The sequence below is a fragment of the Lepisma saccharinum genome, unplaced genomic scaffold (genome assembly GCF_977018435.1).
Source record: "Lepisma saccharinum unplaced genomic scaffold, izLepSacc3.1 HAP1_SCAFFOLD_98, whole genome shotgun sequence".
In the NCBI taxonomy this organism is placed as follows: Eukaryota; Metazoa; Arthropoda; class Insecta; order Zygentoma; family Lepismatidae; genus Lepisma; species Lepisma saccharinum.
This window is the reverse complement of record NW_028142928.1, coordinates 1,350,691-1,369,658: the sequence shown is the minus strand read 5'-3', so window position 1 is coordinate 1,369,658 and position 18,968 is coordinate 1,350,691. Positions and strand designations below refer to the sequence as shown.

Below are 18,968 nucleotides of genomic sequence, written 5' to 3'. Positions count from 1 at the left end.
CATCGTTAAATCTACTTCCAAAATACTCACAGACTTCCGTGCAAGGCGTCTCCTGTGAATATTATATTCATATATTTATTCATTATGCTCACGTGTAGAACCTTAGAAAATTCTCAGCGTTTATACTGTTATGTTACACAAAAAATCACCTGAACTGCACAACGTATTTCTCTTAGGAAGTAATCATCAGAGAACCTCTTCGTCTTGTTACACTATGGGAATTCCTGCAATTATGAGTCTTTCAATACTGCACTCATCATGACCTCTGAGGATTTTGAAGTATCCATCCTGGCCCCAGTCTGTGTTCCAGGAATTGGCCACCAGCCAGTAGGGGTCACCATGCTCCTTGCCCCAGCCTAGGATTTTAATAGCATGTCCACCCAGTTCATCTCCAGACACATGCTTATACACACCTGCAAGAGATCATTTTGCGAGATGAAAAAGCAGAACATATTATCCAGTTTTTCTCTTGATCATCCAATGTGGCTAAATATCAGAAATATTGCTTGAAATTCCTATATACCTTTTTATTATGAACTTAAATTGAAATATTGGAAGAGTGAAACACAAATCTCACTTATTAGTCCAGAGTCACTTAGCTTTTTGGATCTTCATTGCTAAATATTTTCAAAATTAAAACTTTTAACTTACTTCTTAACTTTTTTAAGGGGGAGGGGTGGGTGGGGGGAGTAAGGACAGTTTACTTTCTTTTTGTAGGCAACTGCCCTGGCCACGCCCTACCTAATCGTCGCCACTGATCAAAATTATTTATAAGAATTAGAACTTCATGTGTTTGATAAAAGCAATTTAGAATATTTGAAAGTTCATAAAAAATGTTCACAATTTGAATGTGTTAAAAAATCTGCTTCTTCAAAAACTATTTTGTCACTAAACATGAGGGTACAGTAAAACATAAAGCAAGGAGATCAAAGAGGTAGTTCGCATGTATCAAGATAGAACATTTTTGAAGATTATATTTTTCATTGTTTTCCATACAAATTGGAATTCGAATTGAATTGGAAGGAAAGCAACAACAATTGCCTTTGAATATAAATAATTATTTTATCTCACACCTTCTGAAAGAGATGTTGACATGAAGTAAATGCGACTAACGACATAGAAAGCAACCACGCTACCTCTACAAGAAGCAGGACATTATACATTCTGAACATTTTTTGTTTGCTCAGAAACTCGCATCCATGTGTGATATAAACGTCACTACTTCACAATATTGCACTGCTGTTAATCACTGGGACTACAATTAAGTCCTTTCAAGGCCGAATATTCCTGAACATTAACCACATGAATGTTATCATCCTTTCTTCTTAGCCTATAACATTACTAGACGCAATATTCATCGATAATAGTGCAAGGAATCGCTTGCCTATATTCTGAGGATATTTTCGCTACAGATCAAGAAAAATATGCATTTTCCGTAATGCAAAATATCATGTAAAATGAGTGCTTTCCGTAAAAAATAAAAATAAGAAAACTAAATATTTAAAAGTTTGCCAAAAATTCAATCAGTTTAATCAAGGTTTCAAAATAATCTTACCTGCCTTGTACAAACAAACGTTTAACAGTAAATATTGAACTACGCAGTGGGAGAACAGGAAAGGGTGAACTGTTCATAAGAAAATGATAATCCAGGGTTTTAGCAACTACATGTAAAATTACTAGACGCAATACACATCTACGATTGTGCAAGGAATCGTTTGCTGTGTTCTGAGCACATTTTCGCAGCAGATAATGGAAAATAGGCATTTACTGTGAAGCACAGTATTATGTAAAGTGTTTTCAGTAAACATTTTGCCTAAATACTAAAAAAACAAAACATGCCAGTTTGCATTCAAACTTGATTCTAGAACAAGACACGTTCAGGTTTTCAAACCTTAGATAAATTTCCTCTTCTTCTAACTTTAGGAAAGGAGAGAATCGTACATATTCTCTGACATTGATCTAATGTTGATTATATATGATGAAGACAAGACACGTTCAGGTTTTCAAACCTTAGATAAATTTCCTCTTCTTCTAACTTTAGGGAAGGAGAGAATCGTACATATTCTCTGACATTGATCTAATGTTGATTATATATGATGAAGCTGGTTAATTGTTCTAACTTCACGGTATGCCCAAAATGTGTGATAATGCAAATGTGTAAATCTTGATCCATAGTGTTTTTCATGTAATACGAGACCTGTCTCAAGGGTGGATAATCATAGTTGTTTGTAAAATGCTATATTTTCAACCTTATGATATTTTTTGTATATTTCAGAGCCATTAAATTATGTTAGGAACTATTCATGATTCTTTGACTTATGTTCAACAGTCAAAATGTGTTATAGGTACAAGATTGAAATTAAGCCATTAAACTATCTAAAACATGAATTTTGCTTACATATTGTTTGCGTTACTGATTTCTGAGCTATAGTTCTTTACGTTAACAATAAATATGAATGCGTAACATGCCCGTCCGGTAACGAATAAAGCTAGCTGGCAGAAACTTGTCAAGACTTGCTCAGAATATTGAATAATAATGGGTTTTACACAGGAAACGGCGAGGACGCTGGCCTTTATTAAGGTCAAGAGGATGGAACAAAACCAGGTGAGGGGAGTAGCTCGGGGTCTTTACTTGGAAATCGTCTGTAGGAGCAACAAGCTAGAGCAATAGCTTTGTTTCGTTACCGAACAGGGGTAAGTTATCTTCACCCTATCTGCCATTATCACTTGCTTAGTCTGAAGTGTGTAAATCTAAACATGAGTTTACATTAACTACCTAAATGCTTAACTAGGTATTTGTTAGTGGGATGAGCACATCCCTTGGTTTGATCCCCGCGTTCCAAAAGCAGGAATGCTACGTAGTGAGATGCTTGGGCTTTTCGTCCATTCTTACGGAAATGTGATGGAAAATTAGAGCGTTGCGTGGCGTTAACGCTTGGATTTTTTTCATCCATTTTTCCGAAAATGTGATGAAAATGAGATAACCATTAATATGACATGTTAGAACTGTTATCCCCGCGAATTTTTTTCTTGTTATATTGGAGGGCTTTTACGCACAGTGCGTCATCTTTGATAATGATGGTTCATGTCGTTTTTGGAACTAGAAGACGAGCTTGATACCACTTTGAATCGGCTAATCAATCTCGCCGGAAGCCCGTCTTTTGATGTGGAGGGATTTCCGAGCGCCTAGTCCACCCCTATTAGAAGCAGTCCCCCAGTAACTAGAAGTCGCGCACGCGCGCAAGCTAACATTCAAATTACTAACATTCGCATCGACCCCCCAATCATAGCCTTATAATCAAGGTGTCCCGGGTTCGATACTCGCTGGAGGCACATAGTTGTTCGTATCCCACTTTAAACTGTAGGTCCAGTCCCGAGCCTTACTGTGCACAAAGTGGACTTAAAACACCAAATGAAACCAATGAAACCAGCCCCAATCATGGCTCAAACACCTTTTGTCCACCTCTTTATTGATAGCATTCAGTTTAAGGGTGCCTCAGGGGAGGAGGTCAATAAGTTCGTAGAGCGCTTCGAGAGTGTGGCAACTTTGAACAACTGGGACGAGGTAAAGAAAGACCAAATATTTCCAGCCTTACTGAACGGTCCCACGTTGCGATGGTTTAATGCCATCAGTCTGCAACCCGGGGTATATGTTACAACTTACGACGAGGTTAAAAGAAGGCTAATTGAAGAATTCACAGGCTCCCTCGATCAGTTGCAGATTGAGGAGCAGATAAGATATCTGTTTCACAGGGAATGAGCGGTATCTTCTTATGTTAGGGATAAATAAGCCCTATTATTTAAAATGGATCCTAACATGGAAATCAACATGCAGCTGAAATACATTAATTCAGGTCTTCAACCTCAATTTATCAGGGAAATTTACAATAAACAATATAATTCAGTCACGGACCTTTTGAAAGATTTGAAGCCATTTGAATAGGCTAAATTCATGATGCACAGCCGTACTATACGGGAACTTTTGCATACGGCACAGAGAGAAACCTTGTTTCCTTCTCCAGCAGAGTTGCGAATTCCGGTGCAACATGACCCCGCAGTCAGCACTACGGCGGTTATTCCGGACTCCATGCCTAGAGCTATCAAGAGATACATTTCCAGCTGTATGCTTTGCAATCGGAATTGGACAATGTAAAAAGACAAAAATAACTGCCCTCCCTGCGTCAGAATCGTCCGCTGTCGAAGCGCTAGCTAAACAGGTCAGCAACCTAACTCTCAAGTTGGAGGAAGTGATGCATTCCAATAGAAATGACAATTCTAAAACTGTAGGCCCCAACCCCGACAGACCAAGATTTAGTGCTAACCATTCACAAAACCGATCAAATTTTCAGCGCGGCCAGTGGCGAGGGCTATCCTCCTCCGCGGACGTTTGAACAAAATGACCGGCGTAGCCGGCAGCTCTGTACGCGGTGCGGTTTTCCTAACCACCGCGAAGATTTTTGTATGGAAAATCAGGAGCGTTTAAACTTCAGTTAACCGCAAGTAGTGAGGACAAACCTGTGGGCAGTAAAAAGATCTCAGTCTCTAGTTCCACGTCTGAAGACCTCATCCATGTAAATGGAGAACATCAAAAGTTCATAGTCGATTGTGGAGCCAAATAAGCGTAACCAGTTCACAGGGCATACCTGCCCATGCTAAGAGGTTTCAAATAAACACTCTAGTAAAAGGTGTCACCACTAATTGCTTAACGATTAAAGAAATTGTAATTTTAGATTTCTCTTTAAACGGCTTCACATTTAGACAGCCCTTAAGGAAAGTGCTAAATTTTAGTCACCATACCATTCTTAGTAATGATTTTCTTAAAAGCCAAAATGCAAATTTAGATTTTGAGAGTAATACATTAACTTTGAGCCGATTTGGCACCCCCCTCGCAACCGTATTCGGTTTGATTCTAAGATAACCGTTTACGTTTCCATTTAATTGGCAAATTTACTTTTTACTGCTGTAGAACCTGAATATATTGCTAGAAAAAAGGTAGTGGTAAAACCGAGATCACATTTGTGCATCCCTTTGAAATTGGTATATACAGTAAATCATGATTTAACTTTACTTGAACCAGATGTAAATTTTCAGGCTAAATCGGCCTATTGGTGCCTCGGGCGATACTCAACCCTGCCACAGCTTGTTTTGGTATCTAAATGTTTAAATTACAGAGTTATTATTTAAATTACAGAGTTATTATTCGCAAAGGTACTCGGATCGGTAGTGCGGAATCTCCTGAGTTGGTAACACTGCATCAGGAAAAGCGATAAATCTAACCAATGAAGAATCAGAAAATGATGATATCCCTTTCGTGGATATTTCCAAATTTGATATTAACCCGCAGTTGGCGGAAAGTGAAAAAAGTCAATTTTGGAACTCTTGTTAGAATACAAACATGTTTTTACTTGGTTAGAATGTAATTTAGGTAGAGCTACTAATTATGTACATAGGATAGAACTCTCTGATGCCCCCCATTTCATAAGCCGCAATATCCGATTCCGATCAATTTTCGTTCTGATAATTAAAACCAAATTGAAAACATAAAAAAACAGGGAATAATCCGGGATAGCACTAGTCTATACAACTCGGCAGTCATATTAGTTAAAAAAACGTGACGGGAGTTACTGTTTTTTTTCAAGACGGAAGACTTTTAAATAAACGTCCGTGTTCGACGCTCTGACCACGCCTTCCATCCAATCTATCTTGCATGACATGCGCGGTAAGCGATACTATTCTAGCGCTGATTAACGGGCTGGATTTTTCCAAATACCGCTCACTGAAGACAGTAAGCATTATACAGCCTTCTCCATCTCCAACGTAAGACATTTCGAATTTAATGTACATCCCCTGCAGCAATGAACAGGACTGTACTGCTCGCCTGTGCTGGAATGCAGAGCTACAACTTTGCTTTGAGACTGAACATCAATTGTTACATTGTTAGTGGGGTAAGCACACCCCTTGGTTTGATCCCCGCGTTCCAAGGGCTGTAACGCTACGAATGATCATCTGTTAATATCTATTAGGGGCATTCGAAGTGAAAGTGTCCTTATTCTCAATTTTTAAAATTAAATGCAAAGCTGTAACTTTATTCTATCTTGTGAGAGAACAATCTAAAATTGTCTATTGGATAAAAATTCAAGTATTATACATAATTAAGTTGGAATATAGAAGGTATTTTACATATTGATCGTTTATTTTAACTTTTGATTTAATTTTGTCTGTCCCACCCATGGTACCCAAAAACAATTAATTTCTCCTTTAACTATTACATTCTCCCCTCAACTCCGCTAGAATATTCGAAAGTCAGTTACCTTGTCTCTGTCTTAATTTATTTTTCATCATTTGACAATTCGCAGCAATGAAAATAAACTTCTTATTAAGTGAAGAGGCAGCATTTCGTCTGTTTCACCCCTGATACAAAGTTGTTCATTTATAGCTACAAATCTAGCAAATTATTTTAAGAGTATTTATGTTTAATCAACAGTGTAAAGTTTCATAATTCATTGCAAAGAAACTGTAAGAAAAATGTTGCTTAACTATCAGTAGAATAATTACTTTAATATAAAAACGTAGTCTGCGTGTCGCACCCCTGTCAATGGAATGTTCCATTATTAAATTAAATTCACTGTTTTGTCTATAATTTATTTATTTTTGAACAGCTTCATACCTGATTTGTAATGAATGAAATCTTCAAACACTATGAATACAGCCTCTACTGGTCCATTTGTCATAATTTCCTGCTGAATTACTTTCGCATCATCCTTAATGATATATACCCTTTCTCCTGGAATTAAAGGAAAGACATGGTTTTATTATCTCAAAATATCAACCATGCCATTCATCTTGGCAAAACAAGTTCCCGTGCTTTTTCATGTTTCCCAGGCAATTCTTAAAAATCAAGTGTCTAGACAATGCTTTAATGTATAATTACAAAGTTTAATTGTTAAAATGCACTTTATAAATAAGAAAATAAAGTTCGGCCAAAGTTTGTTAAAACAATTGAACAAAACTATAAGAGGCACTCATTATATAGAGTACAATGCATGAAGAAGCTGATTAAGACAATACCCTAAAATGAAAAGTGATAAAACTCGGCAGGTGCATTCTGTTCAGAAATAGTACAAAATCTGACCGAAGAAGTTTAGGTGGCACAAAAAAGTGGGGCTACAAAGTAACGGATCTCCTTTCCAAGGGCTGAGATAATTTTTCTCTGCCATTTTGAAAAAAATGTTCTCAAGTGAAAACTGGACACGAAATTGCACTGTTGCTTTGCTGGGTGACGCTCTCTCCTTCAAGTTACAATATTTTGTACCTCTGCTTTATTATAATTATTATACTTGATACTTTCTATAATTTATTTTATGCTTTTACTTAAATTCTGCAGAATTCATAACACTTATTTGAATTACGACAGTTTATTTTTTGTGCTAAATTAAGTATCAGCTTTTCAGAATTTGGATATTCTCTCAAGATTACAAAAGCTAATAACAGGCCTACACACTACTTCCTTCCTTATCAAACTCATCTAATCCGGTTATGTGCAATTCCAATGTGTTAACGATTGTGACATTCAGACAAATTTACATTCATATATAAATTATTTTATTAGCACCTTCAAATATGTAACTCTATCAATTCATGTAATTTCATTTTCCTTGATGAAAGGTCTTTAATTGCAGCATCTCAATTCTCAGCTACAGAAAATACTTTTTTGTATTTGTGATGGGCGTGACACTTCTGAGACATGACTTTATGACTTTCCTTCAGTCCTTCAGAAAACTCTGTGAAATATATAGGTATACTAAATCAATTTAATTTTATTTTCACAAACCTAACTTTACTCAACATTTAGATGGTTTAATTTCTAAAAAATATTACTAGATAACTTTTTTATAAATAGTTTTTGCCTGTGACAGGTGTGAGAAATTTTATGACGGGTATGACATCATGAACATGTAGGATTATGGCACAATGCAAAGACTATGAAATTTATTATAAAGAGATTCTTCAAAGTAAGGTTTGTATCAGAAATGAAGTAGGATACTTCAGAGCTTAAGATATAGAAACAAGAAATGAGATAATTAGAACGAAATTTGAATTATTTTAGTTTTCTTATTCTATAATACTGTATCATAATGAAACTAAATTAACACAGATATGTGCAATTTTCAACCCGACCATCTTAGATTTTCATAAAATTTATGGAGTTGATACTGTCCATGCAACTTAGTAACTGTGAAAAATTTGAGTCCCGTTCGTATTGTAAATTTCAAATTATTCAATGTGAAAGTTAGCAGAAATTGCCCTTTCTGAGCCGGTTCAGCTATACTAAATGTGCTGTAACTCCGCCCCTATTTGGCCTAGGAAGCTGAAATAAAGTTTATTGTACATGAAATTGAATGAGTTTTCTAATTGGCACACCATGCTATACTAAAAAAAAAGAAAGCTGGAACTGCCAAGGGATTACAAGATACAAAATAATATGTATAGCTACGTGACTGATAAAGGGCTGATCACAATGTACAGTCTCGTACACTTCTGGTTTGTAACGATTCCATTGAAAGTAAATGAGATTGTTACAAATCAGAAGTGTCTGACTGTACTAGGATGAGTCAAAGGTTCCTTAACACCCCCTATAAAATGTAAAGGAGTTATGTTGGCTACAATTATTTATGAAAGAAAGATGTTAGGTCAAGGGGGAACCATATATCTGTGTGCCAAGCAGAGGTCCGCCATATTATAGGCCGCCATATTGAATCAACTCAAACAATTTCAATGGAAAGGAGGTAATGTGATATGTTAAATCAGGCTAGAATTTCACGAGAAATGCAGCGTTGAAGGTATTTCCAACGTATGACTGACTTAAAAAAAACTGCACCCGTTCGTGCCGAGACGAAGCTACAAACGTGACAACGCCGCCGAGCGAAGGGCGAAGAGAGAGGAGCGGGAAGTCGGTTGACCTTGAAGTTCCCATTTTCGTGTACCGCAGCATAGCAATTTCGCAGACCCATCTTATAGCGGAGTGATAAAGTCTCAGGTCTGTATTCAAGGGTTGCGGGTTCGATCCCTACTGAAGACACGTTGCAATATATTTAAGATCAATATCAATAAGCCTGCCGATGATAAAATGGACTTTAAGAAAGTAATCAGCAGTATTGAACAAAGAAAGTTTGTCATAAGTTTCTTAAGGGACTGAACTCTTCGACTTCTTAACTATTGAGCTTACCATAGTGGAGGTCTTTTTGGTACGGTACACGATATCCTTTCTCACAGCGACGAATGCATTCTGGTGTTCTGCTTATTTCAGAACAATTAGGTCTTGAACCTTTGACACCGTGCTCACATGGTGGAATTGCATACGGTTGGCATCCCTGAAATAAATTTTCAAAATAATTAGAAATAAAACTAATAACTTCCACAAAGCATCGTCTGACTGTACTTTATGTAACATAATATTAGAAACTCGTCTGACATTACTTTATATAACGTAACATTAGAAAATGATCTGAAGGTGCTTTATGTAATGTAATATTAGAAAGTCTTGCTCTACACCTGTGTTGCAGCACGGCTTAATTTTTCTCCGGCAAAGGAAATATGAGGAGGCTTAGATAAATTGATTAATTGTTTGAGTTGGTGTTTTAAGTCCACTTTATGCATAGTAAAGCTAATTGAGACTGGACCTACAGTTTAAAGTGGAATCAGAACCAGTATGTGCCTCCACCGGGTATCGAACCTGAGACCCTTTAATTACATGGCAACGACACTACCACAGCGCCATAGAGGAGGCCAAAATTGATAATAAATAAACTTCGAAAACACTAAATCATACACATGTAAGCAATGAACGAACTTCCAATAGTTAGCCAGTGATACACCCTATTTTGAAATTTCTCAACCGATTTTACTCAAATGCAATACCGTTGAATTGATTTATTATTCTAAGTCCACTTTATGCACAGATAAGCTAATGGGGACTGTATGTACAGTTTAAAATGGGATTCGAACCACTGTTCAATGTGCCTCCACCAGGTATCGAACCCGGGACCCCTTGATTACAAGGTGACGACGTTACCATTACGCCATCGGAGAGGTCAAATGCAATACCGTTCCAGCAGTCATTCGGGATATCTAGTTTCAGTGAAAATTTCAACTTAATGGCGCTATTTCTGCGTCAGTTAACACAAAAAAAAAAAAATGATCACTTGCCCATTTTTTCCGGTCTAACTCCTAAAGGAAGCAATATATTTCAAACGTTTCATTGCCAAAACTATGACGTAACAATTATGGAAATTTCGTATCATATATTTTGATACATTCTACCTACAATTACATATTTTCTTTCTGTTCAGCATACGGTTAGTTGAAATGTTGCTGGGGCAATAATGAAATATATTAAATATACAGGGTGTGGCCAAAGTTAGGACCGGGCTAAATATTTTGGATATTGGATCCAACTTTGTTATTTCAAACAGCGACATGGTCATGTGATTTATCAAATTACACCCTCTTTCAATGAGCAATCGAATGGTGCAGGTTGTTTTACGATAACTGTAACGGTGGTGCACTTAGGAAAGATATTAGGGTTGGTTTTGAACTCTGCGGGCTGTTCCGAAAGGAAGGAGTACGTACCATACACACCGTGTAACACCACAACAAACACATGCATAGAGAGGGAGAACAGCTGTGAACCACAAAAGTGTCCCCACAGATAAAAATCCAAAGGAGTTAGTACGGGGGACCGTGCTGGCCACTCAAGGCTAAGCACTTGAGGGCCATTGTGTACAAGTTTAAAATTAATGGTGTTGCCCACCTGAAAAGGAGAGTCACTGAGGCATGTGCACATGTATCGCCTGACGTGCTTCGTAGGGTGCACGACCATTGGGTTAAACGTTTGCGGAAGTGCTTAGAAGAGAACGGTAGCCATGTGGAACATGTTCTGTGATTGTGATTGTCTGTTGTTTTTGCGGCGTTTTCTTTTTTGCTGAATTTTAAGTGTACTCGTGTCGAATTAGGTGGCGCTTTTGTTTATATTCTTGAAAGAAGCTTTGAATAAATTATATGCACAGTGTGGACATTTTTTACGAGGATTTCGCATTGGATTTCACATTAAGTGACGATTTCATTTACAAGAAGTTTTTCCGTTATTATCCATTAATTATTAAAAATTATGTATTGAACATATATTTTCAGTAACATTTGTTACCATGTTTAATTTCTTTTACTTTCAAAAACTTGTTTCAGAAAAAAATCGTAAATGTGAGTAAATGTACAGCGTGTTCCAAAATAATTATCGGTGTTTCAAGCGGTTTGTATATTGCAACAGACGAAGGTGAATTTTTATATCGTAGATGTACTATAAGAACGGCTGTTTAAGTTTGGTACCTTGGGCGCTTATCATTTGTTTCCCATCAGTCACAGCGTAGGCGTAGGTGTTACAAGATGGCTACTTCAGTGGATAAGTCCTTTTGTCTCATTGAATTTGCAAGGTGTGGTTCTGCTGTTTCAGTTCAGCGATTTGGAAGTGTTCCAACAATCGTCGATGGTTTGATAAGTTTCAAACGGCTGGATGTGTCTGCAAAGGAAAGAGTTCTGGATTTCCAAGTATGTCGAACGAAAGCGTCGAGAAGCATTGTGTTACCGGATGGATGTGTGCCGTGTCACGAAAGGTGATCACATTGAACATTTAAAACAATGTAAACTTGTTGAGAGTTGTTTGTTCTTATGCCACACATACAAGGGAAACTAAACGACTATGAAACCCTGATAATCATTTTGGTTTTTGATTGATTGATTTAGTTTATTTTACTTCGCGTTTTGTGCCTCTTGGCTAATTTGTGAAGATGGGGATAAGTGATGAAATTGATGAATGGACATTCACAAACAAACAAGCCCGAGTAGGATTCGAACCCGGTACCCTTGGCGTCGCAGCGCGATGTGCTAACCACTCGGCCACAGGGTCCAGCGATAATCATTTTGGGACACGCTGTATATTGATAGATTGATTGAGTTGGTGTTTTAAGTTAACTTTATGTACAGTAAGGCTAATCAGGACTGGACCTACAATTTAAAGTGGGATCTGAACCACTTTGTTCCTCCACGGGGTATCGAACCCGGGACCCCTCGATTACAAGGCGATGACGCTACCACTGCACCATCTGGGAAGCCCACGCTGTATATAAAATGTAACATATTATACATCTGCGGAAAGAAGATGTGTTGTAAATTTCAGAAAAAAATGTCAAATAACAACACATTTAGCAACATAATTTCTATGATTTTTTTAAAAACGCACAAAACAAACGTCTCCTGGGAAAAACTCGGTATTCCCAGGCTCGTCCAGAAAGGGTTAAAATGGTATTCTCATGTTCCGGTGGTGATGAAAGGATAAAAGTGGTAAAACGGATTTTGAAAACACTGGAGATCCGAAACCAAGCAATTTTGGTTCTCAAAGTAACCGGTGAGCCTCTTTCCATCGACAAGATATGATTCAACAACGTTTACCTGATGTGAATGGTAAGGTCCTCCACTGACGATACCTATATTCAGCCAGTATATCCAAGCTGCCAGAGGATTCCCACCGTAGCATCCCATTCCACAGAAGCGGCAGCAGGTGACCAGATCCTCAGCTGAGAAATGGAAGTGTTTCTTGCCTTTAGAGTGGATGCACACTCTGTCAGACATTGCCTCCACTGCTCCAAAGGCCTGAAAATGACAACTTCATTACCACAATGAAAATAATCGCCACGATATGCACCGAGGACAAAGCCGGATATCGCAATCAGCTAAAATTCTCCCGCGAAAGTTATGCTAAGATTGATGGAGAGTTACAAGAAGGGAGATTTGATATCCAGAATGGTAAAAGTAGTTAAGGAATGTTTCTAAAATAATGGAGGAGTAATACGGTAATAGGAAAAAATGTTATATACGAGGTGCGTCCAGGAAGTTAATTTAGATTAGGCATGAAATAAAACAAGAACATCAGTAATTTGGCATTAGTTAGAGTGACTCATAATCTATATTTCGACATATTCATCACCGTTGTCCAGGCATTTGTCTTAGCGTGGCACTAAATTGTATGCCTGTGCAATATTTGTCTGCCGCCAAAAACTGGAACCAGGAAGTCAGCGCTCCGTCGCTGCAAAATAGGATAATGCCAGATACCGCTTCAGCTGTATGGGGTCGTGCGTTATCGTGCAAGAACACAGTGCCTTCGCTCAGCTTTCCACATTTCTTGTTCTGTATCGCCTTCCGCAGCTTATTCACAGTGCCGATCAGCATTGGTGGTCTGCCCTCGCGGTAAAAACTTCATGAGGAGGACACTTTGCAATCGGCCTGAGCAAGTAGTGACGCGAGACGACTCTACTAATGAACAACTGAGAAAGAATGGATTTGAGTGGAAGTGTGGAGTGGGAGAGGGAAGCAACTGCAGTCACCAGTCTTCGCAGCACCGTGTACTGCTTTGCTCTGCCCACTAGATTTCCTAAGTCAGGGATCGCCAAACCGTCGGTAGAAAGCTACCAGTAGCTCACGTGGTCATTTCTGGTAGCTCGTGAGGGGTTGACTACAATTCGTGATTCCAGCAATCTTACATGACGTCTGGGGAGATATTTTGGAATTACTAGGACTGGAGTGCTTCTTTCTCTTGTCACGGAGAAAACGCATGTAGAAGACATTGATTATTGAGCTATGAGCTATTGTTTTTGTCTAGAAGCATCTAAATCTAACGACAACCATCCAAAGCCTCCATCTTCACTTTTTTATGATTTACATGTTGTCCTCGAAGTATATTTTTTAAAAGTGAAATACAAAAATGGATCTCAAAATATGACATGCAAGCGTTACACTTCGCAATAAACATTTCGCGATTTTAGTCCATTGAGGAGAACAGTTTGAATGCATAGAATCGGTATGGAACCGGGGACCCCTTGATTATTAACATAGAAAGTGCCATCCTTCTTATTAACCAGACGATAATGGCAGTCTTTGTATGTTGTAGGGAAATTAGATAGAATAATTTGATTATACGTCTTAAAGGTTTATAAATCAAGAAATAATCATAAAAAGTCAAACTACCCTTGGTAGCTCGCAAAGTATTTTCAAATGAGGAAAGTAGCTCAACGGTTCTGAGAGTTTGGAGACCTCTATCCTAAGTGAATAACTTTAAGTGTTTTACATTTAGACCTTGCAGTAGATACCATAGCCCATCCCTAAACGTCCAATATCGACATCTTTCTGCGTAGGGAACATTCCAACAAAGTTTTGAATTTATGAAGGAATTGGTTAGAAACAATTTTAGAAGTAACATTTTTCGTAGGAATTGATGAGGAGACCTCTTTCTCCGCTTCAGTTCACCTCATATATCCAGCACGTAGGATGCATGATCATTAACATGCACACAATTCCCTTCCATCTGCAGAAGCAGACGACAAGCCAGTTAGTGACCACTGACATATCATCATGGGAAATCTTGTCTTGAGCACACTCTGACCGTACAAATGTGCAAGCTTCCTTTTTGCCTTAAAATGAACGCACCTAAATGTGCCAGTGTATATGCCAGTTTTTTATGTTGCAGATTTTTAATATCACACTAAAAAATAGTAAAAATATACATTGATTTAAGCCTGTATATACCATTTGAGTGAATTATACTGGTCGTAAGCCCAATTGGCGGCTGACTTACTTTTTTCTACATACCTTTATCTGTCCACTAATCGTCTTCGGGGGTGTGTGCCTCGATGAGTGTCAACAACCTCAGTTGCGAAGTAAAAGCTGTAGGGATAACATAGCTTTCCCGTTACAACGTTGCCAAACGAACGTCTGTTTTTGTCAGTTGCTTTTATTGGATAGTTTGTACACTGTTTGGGTGTATCGTGCACTAATTTTCCTTGCTTGGTGTACTATTGTACAAGTTTTATCCAGTAACGGCGCTGATCAACTCTCTCTCTTCCAACTTTACAGTACATTTGACAACATGCTGCGTATCCGGTGTTAATTTGTTTCATCCTGCCAGGAACTTTCGGTGCCTTGTGACTCGAATATGCCCGATGTCAGTCGAAGAGAATTAAACTGATCGCTGATTCGTTGTTTCCCAGCCGCCAGTTGGAATTGCGAGCGGTATAGAATATCTTAAATAGATGTAATATTGTAGCATCGAAATGTTGAGAATGTGGAAGAGTTATGCCATAAGAAGAAACATTGTTTTCATACACAAATCAAAATTCACAAAACGAATACTGTAGTAAGACAGTCAGCTGGAAATATTTTTATTGGAAGCATCACTATAGTTATATTTCACAAATATGCTTACCCAACACGAGCCACAGGCCCCTTGATCTCTTATCTCTTTTACTGTTGGACAATTTGGCCACTGTTTACGGGCATCAAACTCCTCCGGGATGTCAGCAGACAGAAGCACATTCTCTTTCTGTGGGAGGCGGAAGTGTTTGTTGTCTGGGAGAACTCCCATTAAGCCCTTGATGTACGTCATTGAAGTTTCTGGGGGGAAATTTCGACCAGCCTAAAAAATGAAGAAACAATGTCAATCCAAGTTGATGTAGTCTCCCTTCTTTGCGGTTTTACCCCACACAAACACATAAGATTCATAAATGTTTATGGTAGGAAAATCTATGAATACACTTCCACTATATACACACCGTGTTTCAAAAAGAATCATCCGATTTCGAAGTAATTTAACTCAGTAATCGTTCGCTAAAAAACATCGAACAACGTACTGTTAAGAATAGTATATTCGTGAGTTTCACACGATTGCCGGCATTTAGCAGTAGCGGGCTCCCCCCGGTCCTCGAATCAGATTCAAGAAAGATGGCGACGTCGCAACAAAAAGGTTTCTGGGTACTTAGCTTTGAAGTGTGTGAATCTGTTACAACAGTGCACCGTGAATTTCGGCGACAGTATGGTGAGAACTGGCTCTTCCCACAGTTACAGCTTTATTCCAATGACTAGCTGTGGATGAGATGCGAAATCGGATCACAGCAGCAGTGGCAGCAGTGACTCCAGACTTGCTCGCATCTGTATGGGACGAAGTCTCCTACCGTATGGACATATGCCGAGCGTCCAAAGGGGGTCACATTGACCACTTATGAACATTTTGTATGTAAAAATTTATGTATAGCTGTTTATTTTAAGCAATTCCAAGTTCCTGGTTTGATAAATAAAAAATATATAGCCTTTCGAAATCGGGTGATTATTCTAACACCTGAAAGTAGTCCTAACATTCTGCAATTTAAACTATATACGAAGCTACACAATTATGTTCCAATTCATTTCCACAACCCTCTCTATCCATTCATAAATAATTCGATTGGCGTCCTTGAAAAAAATTGCGGCAAGTAGTTGATCGGAACTGCGCCTACACAAGGGCATCGAACCCAAAACCCCTTAGTCATAAGACGGCAGTGTTACCTCTACGCCAGACAAAAGTCTGACCTTACATTATTATACGTAATTTGTTTCAGTACTGTTAACATCGCACACATATGCTTGCCTGTATAAACTGACATGTGTTTCTGCAATGGATTTACATTTATTTGCTAAATGGCCGAGAAACTGTGCATTTGATCTTCATGAACGAATCTGGAATATGTTTATTTCTTGCGAAATGATAAAACTTGCAGTACCTCTCCAGAGTTAAGTCTGACGTTATCACGGCTGACGTATCGTGGGTCATGAGTTCGAATCTTGACTCGTGCCCATTGAAGATATGAGGCAGTCGCCGGACCTGCCGAGTAGACACAATTGTGTGAAGAGTGGAAATGAAAACCAGGCTAAGTGCCAAATCATCAAACCTTCAGTTCTGTGTCGAAAAGTGTGCTATGTGCCGAGCCCAATATGCTGTGCAGTAGGCTATCTGTAATGCGTATTGTTCGTAGTGTACAATGTGGCTAGTAGAATGCGCATGGGTAAGTTCCACCAGCTGTGGAATGAAACCCAGGGCCGAGTGCCACCGAACTGTGACGAGTACTGACTTATATTACTCTACTACCATCTTTTGTAACGATTCCAGTAGTGAGTGAGTAGTCTTGTTGATTCTGATATCTACTTATTGCAATGAAGTACGTAATCTTAAAGCAAACCGACAATCTTCTTTTGTCGTAAAAAATACGTACCACCTATTACAGAACTGCTACTATATATAACGTTTACGTAACAATGCTACCTATATTTATATGACGTCATACAACTTAAATTACAGAAGCGATTTATCAACAAAACTACTACACTCCTTATGCTGCGTGCCCACTGATTACCCCTTACGAGGCCACTGTTCACTCACTGCTGAAAATAACCCAATTGATCGAATGAATACATCTGCCTTAACGCAAACTTGTCGGAAAGTTGGGGGAATCGTCTAGTTCTCCCTTCCGACGAATTTACGTACCTCCACAATATGCAGAAATTAATCCTATTAACCTACTACCCTATTCTACTTCCTTAATTATTTAAACCTTCTATTTTCTAAGCTGAAAAGTTCGATAGTTGATTCAAAGGAAAAAAAGATCCAACGTTAACTTTCATTTATTTTAACTATGAACGTAGATAACATAAATATTAAACAATAGTAGGATTTCATTACAACAATTTGTTTTTATTACAGTACGTATTTCCATATAAAAAGAGTTTTTATGACCATGTCACTGCCACAAATATGGTGGTTTTCCTTTCAACAGTTTTTCTTCATTTTCTCGGAATTCCGTTTTTGGTACTTAGCCCGGTTTTCATTTCAACTCTACAATTAAAGTTGCCCTACGCAGAGCCCTCTGGAGGCCATTCGAAGCAACGGAGTGCGATGAAACTTGGTACAGAGCCTATGGAGACCAAGGGGAACCGAATACGGACGAAAACAATTTCAAATTTTCACCACCAGGTTGAAATTTGATGCTGAAAGCTGGTGAACATTGAACAACATCCAGGAAAACGCTTCGTACGGCAATAGATCACAATGTCTTACGCTTACAAAGGGTCATCCACGTTGGCAGGAAGAATAATGAACACTGCTGTACCGGCATCTCAAATTACTGGTTGTTGTTGCTTCAGCGCCACATTTGCACCTGGTCGTGAATAATTGATCTATTTCTATCGTCAGCATTTGCTTCCCTATGCTCTCCATAGCCTTTTTACCAAGTTTTGCAATCTGTTGCTTCGAACTAGCTCCAGCAATTCTCGAGCACTCGCGAAACTTGCCAACTCTAAAGCGAAGATTATGATTTGAAGATATTCCAAAAACATTAAATTGCCAATATAATTTTCATAACGTCATGCTACAAAAGAGACGGACAAGCCGAATGGCATGTCGCAGACTACTTACCTTCCATGAAGTATTTAAAGTATTGATATGATATATGAAATCGTCTGATAGTGGATGAAACTCGTTTGCAGCCCCCAGGGCAAAGATGCATATTAGATAAAGTAGTATCATCTTTCACCTGAAAAGTAGATGGAAATTTTCGTTTCTGCAGTTATTTAAAATACACATATAAGTGATGTAAGTTAACGAATATACAACGTATACTATGTCCAGGCTATCACTGGAGCAAGGCCGCGCATAGAGGCAGAGAAGGGGAATCGAGTGGGCTGAGCGAAGCAATACACGCTGCTGCAAAGGCTGGTAACTGCAATCCTTTCCCACCTCCAACGCAATCCCATTCCCTCCGACGTGTTCCTTGGTGGAGCCATCTCGCGTCACCACTTGCGCAGAGACTTGTTTTCGTTAGCTTGTTCCAGAGATAACCAGGACAGAGTGTAGAAACGCTGATGTTTCGTTTAGATTTTGAAAAGAGGTCCTTCCAACGGTATGCTGGGAGGGAAGCAGTTTCGCAGTTGAAGCCCCGTCAAACATTTTTGAAAAAGTAGTGGTAGTGCAGAACAGTAATTTACCTGATATGCCCCACAGTAAGGATAATAAAAAAGCTTGTTTAAAGTAATGTTCGAGCGTTGCTAAATACATACAG

General features: G+C 38.5%; 1 protein-coding gene across 1 annotated transcript; it reads right to left on the bottom strand.

Moving 5' to 3' along the window:
• Window positions 1-207: 207 nt before the first annotated feature.
• On the bottom strand, window positions 208-18,436 carry LOC145982314 (cathepsin B-like). The gene is made up of 6 exons (XM_083115874.1): window positions 18,326-18,436; window positions 15,308-15,517; window positions 12,502-12,702; window positions 9,227-9,371; window positions 6,668-6,784; window positions 208-413 (listed from the first exon to the last, which is right to left on the bottom strand). Exons 1-6 carry the CDS (start codon window positions 18,434-18,436, stop codon window positions 208-210), a joined length of 990 nt encoding a protein of 329 aa, XP_082972000.1.
• Between the last annotated feature and the right edge of the window lie 532 nt (window positions 18,437-18,968).

What these genes read in the sequence shown, in the direction of transcription:
- LOC145982314 (XM_083115874.1), bottom strand. Translation starts at nt 18,436, where the DNA reads ATGATACTACTTTATCTAATATGCATCTTTGCCCTGGGGGCTGCAAAC. An exon ending in CTTTAAATACTTCATGGAAG is followed by an intron (nt 15,518 to 18,325) that starts GTAAGTAGTCTG and finishes TTCATTTTTTAG; the next exon opens with GCTGGTCGAAATTTCCCCCC. An exon ending in GACCTTACCATTCACATCAG is followed by an intron (nt 9,372 to 12,501) that starts GTAAACGTTGTT and finishes AATTTATTTCAG; the next exon opens with GGATGCCAACCGTATGCAAT.